Source organism: Toxorhynchites rutilus, chromosome 1 (assembly GCF_029784135.1).
Source record: "Toxorhynchites rutilus septentrionalis strain SRP chromosome 1, ASM2978413v1, whole genome shotgun sequence".
NCBI lineage: Eukaryota > Metazoa > Arthropoda > Insecta > Diptera > Culicidae > Toxorhynchites > Toxorhynchites rutilus.
The window spans coordinates 178,660,165-178,679,498 of record NC_073744.1 but is presented as its reverse complement, the minus strand read 5'-3'; the positions used below and the strand labels follow the sequence as shown (position 1 = coordinate 178,679,498).

At 40.6% G+C, this 19,334-nt stretch overlaps 1 protein-coding gene across 1 annotated transcript; it reads right to left on the bottom strand.

Annotated features, from left to right (window-relative positions):
* Nucleotides 1–5,108: 5,108 nt before the first annotated feature.
* On the bottom strand, nucleotides 5,109–16,982 carry LOC129773381 (xaa-Pro aminopeptidase ApepP-like). The gene is made up of 5 exons (XM_055776982.1): nucleotides 16,489–16,982; nucleotides 7,057–7,192; nucleotides 6,591–6,999; nucleotides 6,434–6,529; nucleotides 5,109–6,360 (listed from the first exon to the last, which is right to left on the bottom strand). Exons 1-5 carry the CDS (start codon nucleotides 16,566–16,568, stop codon nucleotides 5,144–5,146), a joined length of 1,938 nt encoding a protein of 645 aa, XP_055632957.1. The 5' UTR covers nucleotides 16,569–16,982; the 3' UTR covers nucleotides 5,109–5,143.
* Between the last annotated feature and the right edge of the window lie 2,352 nt (nucleotides 16,983–19,334).

Sequence of the window (19,334 nt, the reverse complement as noted above, 5' to 3'; positions counted from 1 at the left end):
AATTGAGTCAATAGAATAAATTGCTTGAAAATGGCGCCCCGGCCGATCGAATTTATACGCGATTAATTGATTCCGCCGCGGCAGTCGATTCTCACACACACACAGGAAACTGTGTTATGTGCCCCGTGGGGCTTTATCCATTTTCGGAGTTCCGTTCTTCCGCTGCAGGCACCGTGTGTGTTTGTGTGTGTGGGAATGTGTGCTTTTAGACGCACCTCGCACTCCATCGGATTTCGATAAGCCATTATCATTATCACATAATACGCTCATGAATATTAAAGATGTGATTTGGAGAACAGTCCGTTTCCAGCGATACCGGAAGAATGTTACGTCACTGGGGCCCCAGACTCGTCCCTGAAACACGCGAACAATAGCAATAAGTTGGCGCGGAAGGGTTGGAACTGCTCTGTCCGCATCCCCCTTTCCGTTTCGTGGAATAAATTCTGCGATACTTGGATGTTTCTCGAATCAAAATTCAAGCGGCAATATTGTTCGACCTCAGCCTCATTAGCAGAAAGCGCCACTCCGATTCGCCACTCAGACTAATGGAGCGAAAATTTGAAGCATCCGCCCGTCAGATCTCCCCGTTCTCGAGCGCGCACGCCATCCAATTTTATAAAGTACTTTCAGCTGGAAAAATCTCATTAATTGTGGAACTCCATTCCCGCTTTGCGATTTGCTTTCAACTTTGTCCCAGATCTTTCGGTGGACACTCGCCGAATTAATTCCTCCCGCTCTCCCGCAGGAAAAATTCGTTTCCGTGGGAATACTTTCAATGGGGACGAACATGCGCGGAGTGATAAGGTTTTCTTTTTCGTCCAATTTTGCTTTGTGCTCTGTGTGGTACCTCATAGACGACTCGGCAAGCCTGGTCATATTGTCTGTTAATGCTGTCAGGCAGGTTCTGCATAGTAACGCACAGAGCTTTACTACCCAGCAAACATTAGGTTGTATAATTTGGCATATTCTAAGTCATCTATGAAGTGGTATAGAATCACAATGTTATTTACCCAGCAAACATTCAATCGTATATCTTTTGCACATGCTAGGTCGGATATAAATTCTTATCAAATTATAGTCGTAAAAAATATCAATCAAAGGATGCATTATGTGTATCCGATATCGTATAAAATGCGAAAACACAATTTTCTATATCATTGATGGATTGAGTCGTATATCGGTATCACGATCATCCTGGAGTGCACCCTTGGCCGAGTGGCTAGCGTCTCACATTATCATGCCGGGTGTTCGAGTTCGATTCCCGTTCTGGCCGGAGGATTTTTCGTCAGAGAAATTTCCTTCGGCTTGCACTGTGGTAACGCGTATTCTAGAGCTTGCCCCTCGGAATACATTCAAGGCGTGTTAATTGGCTTAAGAAATCTCAACTAAGTATTAAAAAATGACGCTAGTAAATACATACGTTGAGACGGCAAAAGTTCCACAGGGAACGTTAACGCCATTCAAGAAGAAGAAGATCATCCTGGTATCACGATATGCAGTATCTCCACTTTTGCGTGTATATGCCAGTTATATGCATCATATATCAATGAGGTTCATATAGAGGTGGAGCAGTAGGCGAAGTATATCTGTATTGGCAAGCAAAATATCGTGTCGTAATTATTTGCATCCAATATGGAATGTATATGGAAGAAACAAAACAATGTTGAAAATACTCACGGTTGCATGATAATTTGAACCAAAATTCTCATGAAATCATTCAACTGTATGTTTTTTAACAGATGACAATTGTATCGTGGCTTATTTCGATTATTTATGTGGTAAACAGGTCCAGAGAGCAATCGTATGCTTAGTTCTTGAAATCAGTAACATTTTCGGTGAAATTTTGATTAATTGGCGATTATTCTCTCACAACATACACACCGACACTGAGAGCCTTCGAAACATACACTTCATAACGTTAGAATAATGAAACTTCGTTTGTTTCTATGAACGTGGGGGAGTGAAAATGGCACATGGAAATATCACTTTTATCCGTCTTTTTCGAAGTGATTCCACAAATATTCACTGCGCACTATCACATTAGCCTCATATTCAGCGGGAACTCTAAAAAAATGTACTTTTTTAATTGATAAATTATTTTCTGAAAATAGCATTTTCACATGGATGCGGTGGGCAATCAAAGATAAACACAACGACTGACTTCACTATTTGAGAAATAGTTATGGCAGCGCATGCTATGTCGCTCGAAACTCTACCATCTTCATTACCTTTTTTCCAGGACATTGATCATATACAGGGTTTTCCATTTCGGGCTTCCGAAAGTATACAGCCCTGCGCTGACAACCGTATGACATAGCTGTCAACCAAAGCGTCATATCGTTAGTTGAATGACTGCCATTTTACAATCTGGATCGTTTTAGCATCGCACAACGTGTTAATTTTGTTAAATTATACTATAAAAATGATGAAAAACCGATTACACAACAGATCGAGTCGTAATTCGGTATAAGAAGCATCGGCATCGAAGGACATCACATCATATTATGAATTTGACAAAAATCTTCTTCTTATTTAATGGCACTGACGTTTCTATAGGAACTTCGCCGTTTCAACGTTGCAGAAATTACTATGCCAAATAATCCGGCCCTAAGTATATTCTGAGTGGGAAGCTCTGAGATACGCGTGATTACAGTGCAATTGGGAAGAATCTTCATTGACAAAAGATCCGTCCGGCTGGAATGGAAAACGAATCTGTACCTCTGGCATGATATGTGTGATGCTAATCCGAGATGGAAAATGTAAGGTGGGAAGATTTTTAAATCTGTGAAGTCACTGACAAAAGATAAAATTCCACGAATTTGCTCTAAAACCCAAACCTAGTAGACATTAGAACACTAAATTCTAATATAAGAAGAAAAGAAATAAAAATAAACATTTTATTTCGTGACATGTTCTGTTTTTTGACGTAGAACTACGTCGTTCATTAAGGGTGCCAAATCAGAAAACAGGTTAACGAAAATAAAGTTAACGTTAATAACTATTTTTGCTGTAAACGGATTTAAACGATTTGCATACCAATCGAAACGGAATTTTTAAAGATTTGTTTGATATGCTATACATTACTATACCATAGTCTGTATATGGTTTGAATTGATGAAAATTGGAAACAATCTCATTTCCCTATACATTATACACAACCAAAATCCGTGAATCTTCCCACCTTCTATTCTCATCTCGATGCTAATCTCTCCACACACCACCACACACATAAAAATTGTTGACGTTTATTTTGCTTTACAAGGCTGCCAAGTTGGATTTCAAATAGTATCAAATTATGCAAAACTACATTCAGAATTACTTGAGAGAACAAATTGTTGTCAGATAATACAATTGAGATTGTTCCTATCAATTTCCAATGAACGCAACTAATTATTTTGTTTGTTTGATTGGGAAGACTTCCTTTTCCTTAGAACACAGTGAAATAAGTTAAATGGACAACCAGGAATTACGCATCCGAATGCATCTCTTTCGTTTCATATGTACATGTTTCAACTGCTCTAGAATTATATTACTGATAGCCGTGCGATAAAACTCGATAACCCAAACAACCAGAGTTCGAATCCCATCGGAGCAATTTTCTTAACCACCACCACCATTAATTTGAAACATTTTTATTCCAGTATCTCCACTTTTGCGTGTATATGCCAGTTATATGCATCATATATCATCGAAATGTATCTTGGATATATGTTTAATCCTGATACTGACTGTTCAAATCCGTTGCTCCGTCCTTGAGTTAAATCGTGAGGACATACACTAAATCATTTTTATTTATATAGATATACAATTGGCGATTCGTGAGGTTATAATTACGTAAATATATTTCGCCATTCGTTTTTTTGACGTAGCGGATCAAGATGACCGCTTGTCTGGCTTTGTAGTGGACAAAAGATAAGCTTGAAGGACGCATTTGAACAAAACACTGTACAATAATGAAATACCGTCGGAATAGGTAATGATGATGAGAAAAATCGGGCGAAGGTTTTTCTTGTTTTGTTCGGGTGAAACAAAATCTGTTTACAATGAGTCTAAGAAATCGTGATTCTAAAACTCAAGGTAATGAACGAGAAGACTTTAGACGTAAAGCTCGTGAATACCTTCTTCACGTCCGACTTAAAATGCGCTGCACTTTGACCCCACTTTTAACCCGAAAACAATGCTCGAATTCACGGAAATTGTTTGTAAGGAAAAAATCGCCAATAACTCATCCACGATTTATCTGTCATTCTGCTAGCGACCAGGTGGCAACGTAAAAAATACAATAAATCACAGATGCTTCCTTCCAGAAGAAAAATATAAAAATCAATTCATTTTTGATTACCTCGGATATTATTATACGACTGTAGAATGCATCAAAATTTTAAAAATAACACTTTAGTTGAAGGTTTTGGTGGCCCAAAAAGGGTCGAAAGAACGGTAAACCTCTTTGGCTTTGCAGTGGATAGAAATGACTGCAATTTGAACTGAGATGGCGGTTTCGGGATGACTGCCTCTTCGTTAGAACGTGGACAGAAGATACCACGATTTAGATTTTGATAGCGGATTTCGAAGTTTTATACATACACCGCAGTACAGATGCAGAAAAACAGATGTGAAAAATCCATACGGCTTTAAATTCGGTTCCACCGAACAATTGCACCACTGTTTCATTCTTTCTTTGTATCGAGCTAAATAGTTGAATCTGACAACAACATTGAGAATGACGGTTGACTGCTAGCTGGATCGAGACTGTGGCCATTTGGAAAACCTCTCTACCGTCTGGTCTCAAACTTGATAACTGATGAAACGGGAATGCTATGAAATCACGAACAGCTCGTTTATGCTCAATAAATTGAAAACGAGTAGAGCTTGAATTGCAATATTTTCTCTATCCACATTGTCCATAGAGCGAACGCTGAATTTGCTATTTCTATTTCATAGAAACGTGCCCTAATTTCCGATTTGGTATCATTACTGAAAGACCTACGTCAAAAAATTAGGCAATGATTTGTTCCCAGTGATTTGTTCAACATCAACGATGAGAGTCATGACACAGCGGGACAACCAAACCCAGGAACGTTCGGATACATTGTAACAAACGCTTCGCGTAACCTTTCACACCACCCTAAAAGCTTTACTACCGTTAAATTTTAACAATAGCTTGTGTTTGTTTGACCAGCCAAATATACGCATCGTTCGCATCCTGTTCCAGCAGTAGCGGTCCGACTTCCTTCAGCACCCTCTCGTGGTACCTGTTGACGAGCTCAACCTCCGGTTCACTCATCAGCCCCAAATCCATCAATTTCGTCTGCAGCGGAACGAGCGTGTTGGTGTAGAACGTAAGTGCCCCCCGCCCCCCAAAATCATGAGGAACGTCGGCTTGTACTACCTGAACGACGTCCTCCAGCCGAATACCGAACTTCTCGGCTTCGTAGTAACCGGGTTCATTGGAAGTGAACATATTTTCCACCAAACCTTGACTGACGCTGGTTGACCCAATCGAGGGTGGATACTCGTGAACCCCAAGGAAGGATCCCACGCCGTGACCCGTCCCGTGGCCATAGTCCAAACCAACATCCCACAGTGCACGACGGGCCATGGCGTCGAAGAAGGCACCCGAAGTTTTGTTGGGGAAAACAGCAGCCCCAAAACTGAGGAAACCTTTCAAAACTCGGGTGAAAGCCTCCTTCTGGAAGTCCGTTGGCTCACCCATATGCACGGATCTTGTGGTATCCGTAGTTCCATCGAAGTACTGCCCACCGGAATCGATCAGATATACGCTATCCCGGGTGATCAGCGTATCCGTTTCTTCGGTGGGACTGTAGTGCACGATAGCCCCATTCGAACCAAACGCACTGATCGCCGTAAAGCTCAAGTCTACGAAGTTCTCCTGAACACTGCGAAACTCGGCCAGCTTTGCCGCTCCGGACAGCTCGGTCACGTTCCCCGAGTCAACATTCTCCTCGAGCCAGTGGAGATACCGGATGATGGCAGCGCCATCCCGAATGTGAGTCCTTCGCATACCTTCCGCTTCCACAGCGTTCTTCACGGCCTTTCGGTTGGCCACGATGCTGTAGACCTGAATTCGCTGCTCAGCAGGAATCTCGGTGTAAATAGCAAAACTGCACGCCGTGGAGATGATCAGATGGCCACCGCTCCGCACTTGCTTCGCAATGCCGTCGAGGATGTCTTCGTAGTTGCGGATGCGGACCCGAACCCCCTCAGTTCGAAAATGTTCCAAGATTGTTTCGGTTATCCGATCCGGATTGGTGAACAAATATATATGCTCGTTGGATACAATAACGTACGCAAAGAAGACCGGTGTGTGCAGAATATCCGATCCGCGAAGGTTAAGAAGCCCTTTGGAGTGAGAAATATATGAGTTTTGTTTGGGTGTGTTGTCGATCAACAAGTCAGGACAAATCTTACATACACGCAACATCATCCAGTGCGTTGATCACAATGGCCGCGGCTTTGTGGGTCTCCAGATCCTTGCGAAGATCGGCGATCTTCTCGGACGCTCGCTTCCCTAAAAAGAGATGCTTTCAAAATTATCCCCCACCTGCCATGACCATAAAAATCCTTCTTACCGGAGAATTTTATATCCAAGGGAATCAACGACCCATTGCTCTGCGGTGGTCGATTGTTCCAAATGGCATCCACGGGATTCCGCTCGAGTATCATCAACCGAATACCTCCCGCAGAAAGAACTCCGGACAGCCGTTCGAACTCGGTCGAGGTGATCAGGAACGGATCCGTTGCCACCTTAGACTCGACTGGAAGGTTATCCAGCAACCATCGATCAATCGATGGCACGCCCACCGAACCCTGCTTCATAAGCGTCCAGTAGGCGGGATCGAGCTGTTTCTCCGCCTGCAAGTGATAGCGTGAGTCCGTCCACAGCAAGCCTGCGTTCAGCGTGATGATGGCGGTGCCGGCGGAACCGGTGAAATTTGTCACGTACTCAAGCCGTCGATCGTGCCCGGAGATGTATTCACTCTGTGGGGTTGAAGAAATTGATCAGAGAATGTTTGAGTTTGAAAATAAAACCCTTACGTTGTGAGCATCAACCGAGGGGACAATATAAGCCGCCAGAGAATGACTCTGCAAGAGGCTGCGTATCTCCGTGAGGATCTCCTCCATCGTTTTGGGGGTATCGTCAAACATATACTCATCGTAGCCGTTCAGAGCCCTGGAACGAAAATCGGATTGCGTTTTGGGTGGTCCTCAAAGATAATTCAATTTAATTTACTATTTGCAGATATAATGTTTGCTGTGTAGACTGGGGAAACTCAAAATCGAAAAATTCACCCTAAGACTCCTTTTTCCCGGACGATCACATAAAGCCTGTCCACGTTAAATTTCGGGCACCAAGATGATGCCAGTAAAACAAAAATTCACGTAATACAACAAAACCGATTATTTATTTCAGTAAAATAGACTTATATCTAAAACAAGGAAAGCTTACTTCGATGTTGATTACGTTGTCTGTAAAATTCACGAACTTTCTTGGGAACATCCGTACAGTATCCTCAGATATGCTGGCGGCGACGCTTTTCCATGTCCTCTTGAAATCATTAATGCAATTCGTTTTCTTCTTAGTTTCGAATAGTTTTCGTTTAATCAGAGCCCAGTACTTTTCCACTGGGCGAAGTTTTGGACAGTTCGGTGGATTTGCTGTTTTTGGCACATATTTGACCTCATGTGCATTATACCATTCCAGGATGGATTTTGCATAGGGACAAGAGGCCAAATCTGGCCATAACAACGCTGGAGAGTCATGGCTTCTTATGAATGGTAGCAACCGCTTCTGGAGACATTCCTTCTTGTAGACATCTTTGTTGATAGTGCCGGTAGAGACGAAAGATTTGGATTTTCGGCCACAACTGCATATGGCCTGTCAAACCAAGTACTTTTTGGGGAATTTAGACTGCTTCCTTCACATTGCAGTATAAAAAGCAACACCCGGAAGCTGTTTGAAGTCTTCGAGAACATGAGTTTCATCGTCCATTATGGTGCATGAACATTTTTGCGAAAACTGGGTGTAGAGCACCTAAGCACGGCTTTTTACAGTGAAATTTTGCTTATCATCACGTTTGGGCACCTTTTTCACTTTGTACGCCTTCAGTCCATGCCTCTGCTTCATTTTTTGTACATATGATTTTGATTTTCCAAACTTTCGAGCCACATTTCTAACTGAAAGGTTGGGATGTTTCTCAATAATAGCAACCACCTTTCGGTCCATCTGTCGGGAGCATACTTTTCGATTTGTTCCGCTTCCAACCTTCTGATCCACAGTTGAGCGCTGGTCAAATGATTTGCACACACTAAACACGGCAGTTTTAGCTTTTTGTCGAGATCGCGTACCGACAGTGTTGGATTTTGCTGCCGTTCGCACAAAATGCGTTTGCGTACTTCCACTTGATTCGACGCCCTTTTGCCAAACTGAAGAAGAATGCAAAACATGTTGGACATCGAAATAAAGAGGAGGGTTTCAGCTGTCATGTAAGTGAAATATTTCATTGATTAGCGAAATACTTCATAAACTACACTGAAGGAAAGTGTCCGAAATTTAACGTGGACAGGCTTTATATTTACACAATTTGCGAAAAAATGTGTTACTATTTTACATAGCAGCCATTCCATGCCAAACCGATATAGTGGTTCTCAGATTTTCGTAAAAAATGGTTATTTTGTTTTTTATCTCAAAATATTCGACCTGTATTTTTTTATTTTTTTTTTATTAGTGTGCCCATTTCCATTTTAGGATGGTCCAAAAAAATAATTTTTTCCACTTTTTTCCATAAGTTTTCAAAAATTCATAACTTTTGAACCAGTGAACCAATTCAGATGATCGATATATCAAATTGAAGCCAATAAGCCTTTAATAGCCTTTAATTATATTGAAATTACAAATAAATGGATTTTATTTTAGTAATTATTGATTGTTGTTAGTTTTTTGTTATTGTTTTCATGGCTTTGGACTAGAGGGCGCGATATATTTTTTTTCTTAAAAGCTGAGGATTTTGTACATAATATATCCCGATATCAAAGATGCAATTTTTTTTTTGTTTTTTTGGAGGTATGATTCTTCATTTTTTTAAGGTATGATGGTCCGAAAAATCAATTTTTCCTCCTTTTTTCCACTACAAAAAATCCATAACTTTTGAGCTACTGAACCGATTTGGATGATCGACATATCAAATTGAAGCTAATGAGTTAGCATACTTTGAAATAATATTACTTCTGCGAAAAATCCGGATTTTCGTTTTTGGAATTATTGATTGTGTTAGTTTTTCAAAGTTTTCTCGGTTAAAGATAGAGGGCGTTATATTTTTTATATTTTTTCTGTAAAGCTGAGGTTTTTTACATAATATATCCGAAAATCAGAGAAGTGTTATTTTTCGCTTTTGAGTTATTATTTTGCAAATTAACATGTTTTAAGTGACTAGAGTCCAATCTTCCACTTGGTTTGCTCTTGAATTCTCCTTTTAGTAGCAAATTTTTGATCGTCGGATTTTAATAAAACCTTTTGAATGGCCATTTGGACTAAACGGTTCTTCTCAACAGCGAGAATTACCACTACAGTGATCGCAACGTTACACAGCGTGAATTTGAGATAATTCAACAGTTTAGCCAACTCACGAGCAAATGTTGCGGGATTTTATTTGCAAGCGTGAATAACGATTCGGGACGCAATGATGTGAACAAACGAACACCGTTCTGGAAAGTTTAAAAAAAAACTTTTTTTTTCATTTTTGGAAAGCTCATGTCTAAGGGCATCCTAAGGGCATGTTGTCCTAGAAGTATTTCGCTATTTGTTTTCGTTGGAGTGTTGCAGCCAATAGTATGAGGTCACATCAAAGGAATACAGTATTGCTGTACGAAGTTTTAAGCGCGTTTTTCTCGAAATCATGTTTGTTCAGCTGGTGGTATCAATATCTCAGGATCTACTCGACCGATTCGGCTGAAATTCATTCTCAGTATGTAAAAATTAATTATCTTAAGCGTTACATAGTCGTTTTTTGATATCAATTTTTTTTATGAGGCTCTAAACAGTGATTTTTCGTGAAAAATAACTTATTTTTAACAAAAATTACCGCCATTTTGGCAAATTTTCCAATTTTCAAGAACCCCCTATGTAACGGTTTGGGTATTGTCCTAGTTTCAAGATATTCATTGGAATTCGTTCTGCAACACCCCGTTGCTTCAGAACTGATACCATTAGCAAGGTATCGATTTTCCGACAGCATCTACCCATCCAGCTTTCAACAGCGTAATAATCATTATTCGTGTACTCAGAAAATAGTGAACACATCTTCAAATATACCTTAAACCAGGGTTTCTCAAAGTGGGGTCGATCTCGGTTTCCAAGGGGTCGATACAAACGAAAATTGATTTTGGGGGTCGAAGAGGTCGAAAATCGACCCCTATTAATTAATACTTGTTCTCATTTGAAAATTTCATGACACTGTATAAGTTGTATTACGTGAAGCAATTTGTTACAATAATGACTTATATTTAAGTAGAACGAATGAAGCCATGATCACATTCAAGTCCAAACAAACATAACAAGCTTGCACTTAGGTTACAAGTTGTTTGCAAAATAAGATGAATTCATTGTGAACAATGCGATGAGCTACCAAACTCGGATCATTTTGGTTAACCACCAAACATACCTTGTTCATGGAGGACCTCGCTCCAATGTAGCATTGCCATGCGGCAGAATGAGGATCACTTTGACAAAGTCAGACAAGTTTGTATATTATTTTCCCGCTGCACCTATGAGTTTCTTCACCCACAAAAAAAACCAAACGTTCTTCTTTTCGACGATAGTTTTTTAGCATATCGCACGATCCAAAAGTATCACAAAACTCGAGGAATTCCTGTTTAGTTTTGTTCGCCACGGTACCACTGATTCTATTTTTCTGGACGAAATGTTCAAGAGCGAAATTCATGCGCTGTTTTGCAAACAATAAACGCTGGATACAAGAAATATATCGTGTCGTGTCTTTGTCGTGGATACGACAAAGGTGATCGTTCCTTAATTTTTCGGAGAAATTAAATGTAGTACTCTTTACAGTTCTGTCAAAAATCAAGATATTTATCTCATAAACTTGATTGTTTCCACAACACCGTTGATTGCAACTTTTACAGCGAATCCTAATTCAATTTCAGTCGCTGCTTATCAGAAACGAATCATCGGAAAGATCGACGTTTATAAGGGATTACTGGTTTGAAAGGGTTCGTCAGTTCGAATAGAAAAGGTGCTATACTGCCCATGTTTGTATAGGAGACGTAAATGACAAAATGAACAAAATCGACTTTTTCGCTGTTTCGCATCCTACACAATTTAATACGTTTACTCAACATGCAAACAAACTTTTTTTTTTCGAAAACATTTGAGCAATTTAGAAAAAACGTTTCCGTTACTGTTTGTCCGCATAGCAGATGAAGTTCCATACAGCTTTCATACATCGTTCGAAAATCAACAATTGTCAGTAAAGGGTGTGTCACATCAAATTGCATCACGGAAAAAACGTTGTAGAAATTTAATTTTTAGGAATTATATCTTCAGCTTTTGCTTTAAAATCAGATAAGAGTGTATAGATCACGTTGGCCATGCTTCACTGTCAATTTTTCGTAAATTTGGAAAAATGTCGTCGAACGAAAAAGAGCGTCGTGAATTAATCCTGTGCACTCATTTCGAGAATCCGGAGTTGTCACATCGGGACATCGGTAAGATGCTGGGAATCGTCCAATCCACGGTCAGCAGAGTACTAAAACGATACTTCGAGAACCTAACCATCGACCGGAAGGTGAAGAACGGCAAAAATGGATGCTCCGTCAGTGAAAAAGATCACAAGCGCGTAGTTAAGCAGTTTAGACGTGATCTGAGAAGTTCGGTCCGGGATGTCGCCAATAAACTGAATTTTTCAAGTTCATTCGTCCAGCGGACCAAGCAGCGGGAGGGCCTGTGTACATACAAGGTTCAGAAGGCTCCTAACCGAGACGAAAGGCAAAACATGGTGGGGAAGACGCGAGCCCGGAAGCTGTACACCGAAATGCTGACGAAGCCGCATTGCCTGGTAATGGACGACGAAACCTACGTCAAAGCGGACTTTCGTCAGCTGCCGGGCCTGTTGTTCTTCTCCGCAGAGGACAAATTCAGCGTTCCGGAGGAGATTCGCATACAGAAACTATCCATGTTTGCCAAAAAGTACATGGTGTGGCAAGCGATCTGCTCTTGCGGAAAGCGGAGCGCCCCCTTCGTGATGACCGGCACGGTTAACGGGCAGGTTTACCTTAAGGAGTGCCTACAGAAGCGCTTTCTACCACTATTAAAGCAGTACGACGGCCCGACCATCTTCTGGCCGGATCTCGCTTCGTGCCACTATTCAAAGGACGTGTTGGAGTGGTACGAAGCCAACGGAGTCACCTTCGTGCCAATGGAAATGAACCCGCCCAACGCGCCGGAGCTTCGCCCAATAGAGAAATATTGGGCGATTATGAAGCAGGCCCTCCGGAAGAACCCAAAAGTTGTCAAATCGGAGGCGGACTTCAAGAGAAAATGGATTTCTGTTCAAAAAAAACTACAACCTGACGTTGTACAGAACCTTATGGACGGGGTAAAGAGGAAGGTACGAGCATACGGGCTTGGGCTCGAAGTATAAAAAATGGAAAATGCCAAAAGTTGTTTAATAGTTTTTATTTTACTGTCTAAAATTTTCAAAAGGATCAGTCTACTGGGCGAATTTCTACAGCGTTTTTTCCGTGATGCAATTTGATGTGACACACCCTTTATTATGTGCTAGAGGCTAAATCTATATTTAAATCACATTCTTTTTAGGGTCCATACATACCTGTCACGATGGTGTCTTATTACTTAGTGTTTCCTAATAGATGAATATAAGAAACCATTGAAACGCTGCTCATATAATTACTATTTTCTGTACAAGTTGAACAAAGAGAAGCAATTGTGTTTTTTAATGTTATAATCACCTTAATTTATGCATTTGAATTTTTAAGTAGATAATGAAACAATCAGATCAGTAGTAAAATTAAAATAATTTTGGTTCTTAGCATTACAACTCGTCGGATTAAACATTGAATTATTCCACATACTCAGCATTTACTCATACCGTTGACACTCTACCATATTTGTGCGATTGATCGTGATAACGGTAAATCATGTTGCCGAAATTACCAACATTGCAGATTGCCTATTTATCTATTTATTTTGGCTTAACGTCTTTACAACATGGCCCGATTCACAATTTTTCTTGTGTATCGTTCGTTGCTTGGTGTTTTAGTGGTGTGGCTTGCAAGGCCTGCGACCGACCCCACTATCTCGCAGGAGGACCATCGTGATACTGCTGCTTTACGTCCCGAGTACCACCAGGACTGGGCGAAGACGCTCATAGCCGCGTCCATTCGCTTAGAGGAGCTGTTTCCGGGTTTTTGTGGCTTTTCTTGGGTACTGGCAATGCCCAATGCTCATCCCACCACCCCCTAGACAGTTCCCCTTTACCAGTGCAAGCCAGAAAATCGATCTATGACGATAGAATTTCTGACCCGAACGGGAATCGAACCCAAAGCCCCATCTTGGCAAGCGCAACGCTTACCACTAGGCCATGGGAACCACTTGCAGATTGCCTTTACAAATTCAATTAATTGAAAAAACACGAACCTGCTGTTCTTATCAAAACGTACTTTCATAAACTCGCAACAAATCAAGAGCGCCTTTTCCAGATATTTCCCATAATTTCTTCCAAACCTTTTTGATTTTATCCGATAACAACTGAAACTACCGACGGAGACGTTTTGACTACTATCGGAATTGTAAATAGTAACGCTACAAACAGAGCAACCTGGTGATTACGTCTAGCTATGCGGACAAATGTTCATTGAAACGATTGATTGTTCGCATAAATAGACGCAAGCGTTTTCCAAATGGAAAAAATATGTCATAATTCGCAAATTGATCTAGGCCTTCTTTTTACCGATAATATCCTTCAACTGGACAGATCATTGTATCGGAAATTTGCATGGTTATGCTTGTAGGCCAAAAAACAACAAAAATGCGTTTTCCCAACACTAATGGTGTTGTCGATTACGTCTCCTATGCAATCATGGGCAGTATAGGCTCGTCACTCTGAAAGCTCTTCATAAATGGTTGAACTGCAGCAGCTGATGTTAAGAAAAGCCCTCAACAATTTATCCTCAAAAGCCTCTGCAACTACTCTAAAGGTACTGGCTGTGAAAACAGCAGCAAAGCTCCTACGGAAATCTGGATGTGTATCTTTGTACTTAGGAACGTAAGTTTGTTTGTGCTTAGACTGTGGCTACGAAGGTTTTAAAGTACGGCATCATGCCAAGGGCTATTTATACCATCGGTTGGTTTTCGATCCATTTTACTCCGCAAAACTTCAGCCGATCCAATAGTTCAAGAACACTCCGCACATCTTAACGGAACGTTCTCAAACAGGCTATACAAGCACTGGAGGAATTCATCAATTTTCCAAACAGTCTTTTTCATTCCTTCTTTGAATGAATTGTCAAAATCTGCGAACTGCAGCTACCTATATTCGTGAGCTCTTAGTTTTGGCTGCTTCGGATTTCACGAATTTCTTCATTCAACTGCTTCACTACTCTCCAATTAACATGGGGAAGGTCAATTGCGAGTTGACCCACTTCAAACTAGCTTCAAAATATTTCTTCAATCCATCGAACAAGTCCAGTGCACGCGTTGAGCTTAGAAAAGCTGTGCCAATGTACTTGGATTCCACTGTTCCCTGCGTTACATTCCAGTAACGGACGCTAACATCCATCTGTTGCTTTTGTGTTTTATTTAACGTTTCGTCGAATCCGATAACGATATCCTTGCAATTTTCTAGTAAACGAAGGATGCCATTCAAAAAATATGACACAATACCGTATGTGATCAGATAGCTCATTTTAGTTCTGCTGAGCTGCAACTTTGGTACCATTCCACTGTCCGGAAACATATACGGAAAGAGCTTAGAACAGAAAATTGTTTCATTTAATCACTGGTTTAATCAATAATTTAATCAATACACTAAAATATCTACTAAGCCAACGGTAGTCCTACGTCAACCTTGCGGTTGTATTTTAGATGTAACCCATCCATAGTTTTTGATGTAGGATTACATGTATATATTTATTTCAACAAAATAAATATATAATTTCATGTATATATTTATTTTGTTGAATTTTAATAAGAAAATAAGGTCAAATTCTCTCATTTCATCAACCGCAAAGTTTTTAAATTGATAGGTATTATGTATGAATAAGAAAAAAAAAACTAGAGATTTTTAAAGAAATTTTGCCATGGGGGTCTTCGGTATCACTTCATTCTGAAAAAGGGGTCTCTCGCCCAAAACAGTTTGAGAACCCCTGCCTTAAACAATAACAAAAACACCCGAACACTTCATTTTATTCTTAACATTCGAAAAAGAATCACGTAAATTCATTATTTTTCGAACTTCCAGACTGGGCCCCCCTTTAACGTAACTCAGTGCAATATTGAAGAAGTAAATGGCGGAATATTCTGTACCGTATTTTTCCGCGTTGAACATTTATACTCATTAAAATTAATTAGCACAGAAAAAAGATCCACTATCGTATAGCTCTGGATTCAATAACCAACGGAACCCCGGTATCCTCATACCCGAATCGTTCCGTTCCCTTATCAGAAGGTACATCAATTAAGGTTTACAGCCGTCATTAAAGTCCCATTGTACACGACAGATAATGACAAATTTTACAGCTGCTCCATTGTATCTTGCGATACAATTTTCAACCGGTGCACAGTTTTATTGGCAATTTGTTGAGTGCGATTAATGGGCCCTAAATTGTTCCTTCCGTCGCGTTGTTCCTCCGGTTAGGCAAAGGAGCAGCCCTTCTCCGTCATCACTCCATTACTAAGCAAAGTAACGACTCCCGGAGGGGAAGAGAATGCCAAGCTTCGCTCCGCTCCGCTCCGATATTGACCTTCAGATAAACGGATTTAATTTCGAGTAGATCATTATGCTTCGGCACTGATAGCAGACGGAGACGACGACGGGAGTCTGCCTCCGAATGGCCAAGGGCTATCGATTCGAGATAGAGCATAGCATGGATTATTGCAAATTCTCGACGTCGTACCGTTTGGTCCTAATTAAAATTGATATCAGGAAGTAATCGGCCGGATTTGCAGGGCCAAAGGGGAATGCTATTGCACAAACAAGCACTCCCGTTGAGGCACTTCGTCTTCTTCTTGGGGGAATGAATTCAGTTTAACCGTTATCATAACATATTTGAACAGACTGACCGACATTAAATCAAATTGATTACACTCGAAGCGACCCGACAGGAGGCCGACCACATAAGCAGCAATTTGTCCATCATTCCATTGCTGTGTGCCTGAGCGCATGATTACGGCTCCAATTTATCTTTGATTTCAACGGAATAGAGAATATATATTACCTTCCCACGGCAACTCCACAGCCGACGAGAATGATAAGTAGGGCCGATGCGGCAATGACATACTTCTTGGCGTTCTTCATAACCTCAGTCCTGGTGTTCCATAAATCATCCGCACAATCAACTGGAATCAGCAAATATCACACAAATCTCCGCAAACAGGACACGTGTGGGTCGTTAAGTTAGCTGACGATTCTCACTCCGCCCGCAGCGTGCGCACCATAAATTACTCCTCCTAAAAGGTCTCTATTTCACCGTTACTTCCGCTAATGGTTGGTGACAGTAACCGAAAAAACGTGCGCCACTGACCGAGTTCTCCTCGTTGTTCACGCCACCGGTAGTCAGTAGTAGGTCAGTCAAGTTTCCGAAACATTGTCCACCACCACACCGGTAAAGCACCGAAACGGAACTGAGCGAAATTGAACTTGAGGGACAGAGAATAAATCCTTAAAGTGTTTGCGTTGTCCGAATACGGGGGAGTCAGTCCCGCACCAATCGAGCGTAAACCACCAAATGGGTAATGATCATAAATGGCGGGTGTCGCCGGGGCCCACACTCTCTGTTCGATAATCAGAAGTTCACTTAGGCCACACTCGGGGGTGGATGGGGGGACGCTTTGCCCCAACCGCTCGTCGGCCATTCTGCCATTGTATTGCCGTTTACGATTGCATTTTGAGCATTGAGACGGACAGCCGGTCGATGTACCGTGTGATGGCGAGGAACTGTGTTCGAATACAAATTCAAACACAAATTTGTTCTGGAAAAAAGTATGTTATTGAATTTTGAGACAACTTGTTTGGTCTGTTGTGGCTGCTTTCGAAGTTCATCATCCACAGCAAGGTACCGTATCTTGAACCTGTGGCGGAAACTGGAAAAACAGCTCAGCAAACTATCGTAGCATTTCAATACAGATGATTGAGTACAACACCGAGATCTGAATCCCAAAATGTATTGCTTTCTTATCCTCGCCAAATTAAAGGTGATATCTTTGAAATCTTCGTTCATTTTCAGATCGAAGTAACAAAAGCTTGTGTTCTAGACACGCAATAGGCGAAATTTGTGGCGGATCATCTTCACATTCCAGTATCTACAGTCCATTCTAGTAAACCAAATTTTAGAACAGACAACGGTAGCTCGGTGGCGGATACCACCAGAATCCAATTCAGTTGATGAAGCGATAAAGTGGGAAAGTGGTCCTTTTATCGAGATAGTAAATGATTTCTAGGGATCAACTTCCTGCGACTACCCCGCGTTTAAGAAGCCGAATTTCGATGAATCTCTAGACTAGTCGAAGAAAATTTGTTTGATTTGGTGAGACGTGGAGCCTACCCAAAATAAAGTTATCCCGTTATCAATACAGAAAGTTATCACGAAGAACAGCTCTATGTATCAAATCATGCCAGTTATGGATAATCTTGGTTGCAGTGCGAGTAAATTTGAAATGCTGGTCCGGCGGCAAATCCGCAAAAAGAAAAAAGTAACAAAATGAATTTTAATTTCATTAAAATAATTATGTAATAATTTACCATATAATAGGGTGGACGAGAGAAATAATGTTATGAATTTTTAAAGCATAACAAAAATAAAACCGCTATCTAAATCGTCTGACCTATTTCATTTGTACCATACAAACTCTGAAAATTAGGCATCGACGATCGACAAACCTGTATAGAGCGAAACGCTGTGTTTAACATTAGTATCCGGAAAGACTGCTCGCTGACTGGAACAAGACTAGAACACAAATTGTTTGTTTTATATTTTTTATTATAGTGACTTTAAACTTTTAAGATAGACATCTCTATTCTCCAAAATGTGATTTAGAAAATTGTCAACCAACGATTTTGGAATGACACCCATGACCGCTCGTAAAGTAAACGGACGCAGTTTTTTTTCTGCGAAGACTACTGTCCAGCTTAAGCGAGACTATGTAATCAAAAAAAAAAGTAACACAAAAGACATATTTTGTACTCTCACTCGTTGCAAACAATTTGAGAATTTGTTGCAGTATTCCCTTCCTTCTCAGTGTTGGTGAGGCAGGCACCACGTTTGTATTTCGAGCTAAATCGCTAATACGAGCTAACACGCGACTGATTCGCAAACAGAGATGCCAACCAAATTTTTTAAAAAGCTGGAAAAAAAATCACAGGAGGGTTGTGTCCGAGACACGACCGCATAGTTGACGTAGGATTCCGTTAGGCTATCTGTTGATTTTGGATATGTTTGAAGAATTACAACGTTAAACTCTTTGATAATGATTTGGTGGCCCTGAGAAGGGCAATTTTGTTTGGTAGTTGGATATTGTTTGTTCACTTCACCAGTGTTGACCGAATGATGATGACAAAAGTATGGTAAACAGTCGTTGGGTGATGCGTATCAGATAGAAGATGCCGAAATGGAATGAGATGATGAAAACCGCCCTCTGTGACCCTAGGCGAGACGCCTCCTGTGTTATGTATGGATGAAATAAAGAAAAAAAAACTTACCAATGTAATATAAGATAATTACCAATACCGAACACAATTATCAATTTTTCTCATCAGTAAAAACATGTTATTTTAATATAGAGAAAACATATTAGAAAAGGAAAAGATAATTTTCTTCTATAATTTTTACTTTCTGAGTGTTTATTCAACCCAATACGAATTCTAATTGGACTAACAGCACCTAATACTTTATGTAGAGCATATGGGAAATCACTTTCTCGAATATTTCTTCATTGTTCCAATTTTTTCTCGCCGCATGAACTTTCCTTGGGTGAAAATGAACACAACAAAACAGACAGCTTAAACTGAACGACCCGTTCTCGAGCGGGAACATACTTAGTTTTTATTTATGAAAATTGAAAAAAA

Bases quoted from the DNA above. Each gene is read 5' to 3' on its own strand.
- LOC129773381 (XM_055776982.1), bottom strand. From the start codon at position 16,568: ATGAAGAACGCCAAGAAGTATGTCATTGCCGCATCGGCCCTACTTATC. The intron at 7,193-16,488 runs GTAATATATATT...TTTTCGTTCCAG, and splicing joins TGTGGAGTTGCCGTGGGAAG to GGCTCTGAACGGCTACGATG. The intron at 6,361-6,433 runs GTATGTAAGATT...CTCACTCCAAAG, and splicing joins CGCACTGGATGATGTTGCGT to GGCTTCTTAACCTTCGCGGA.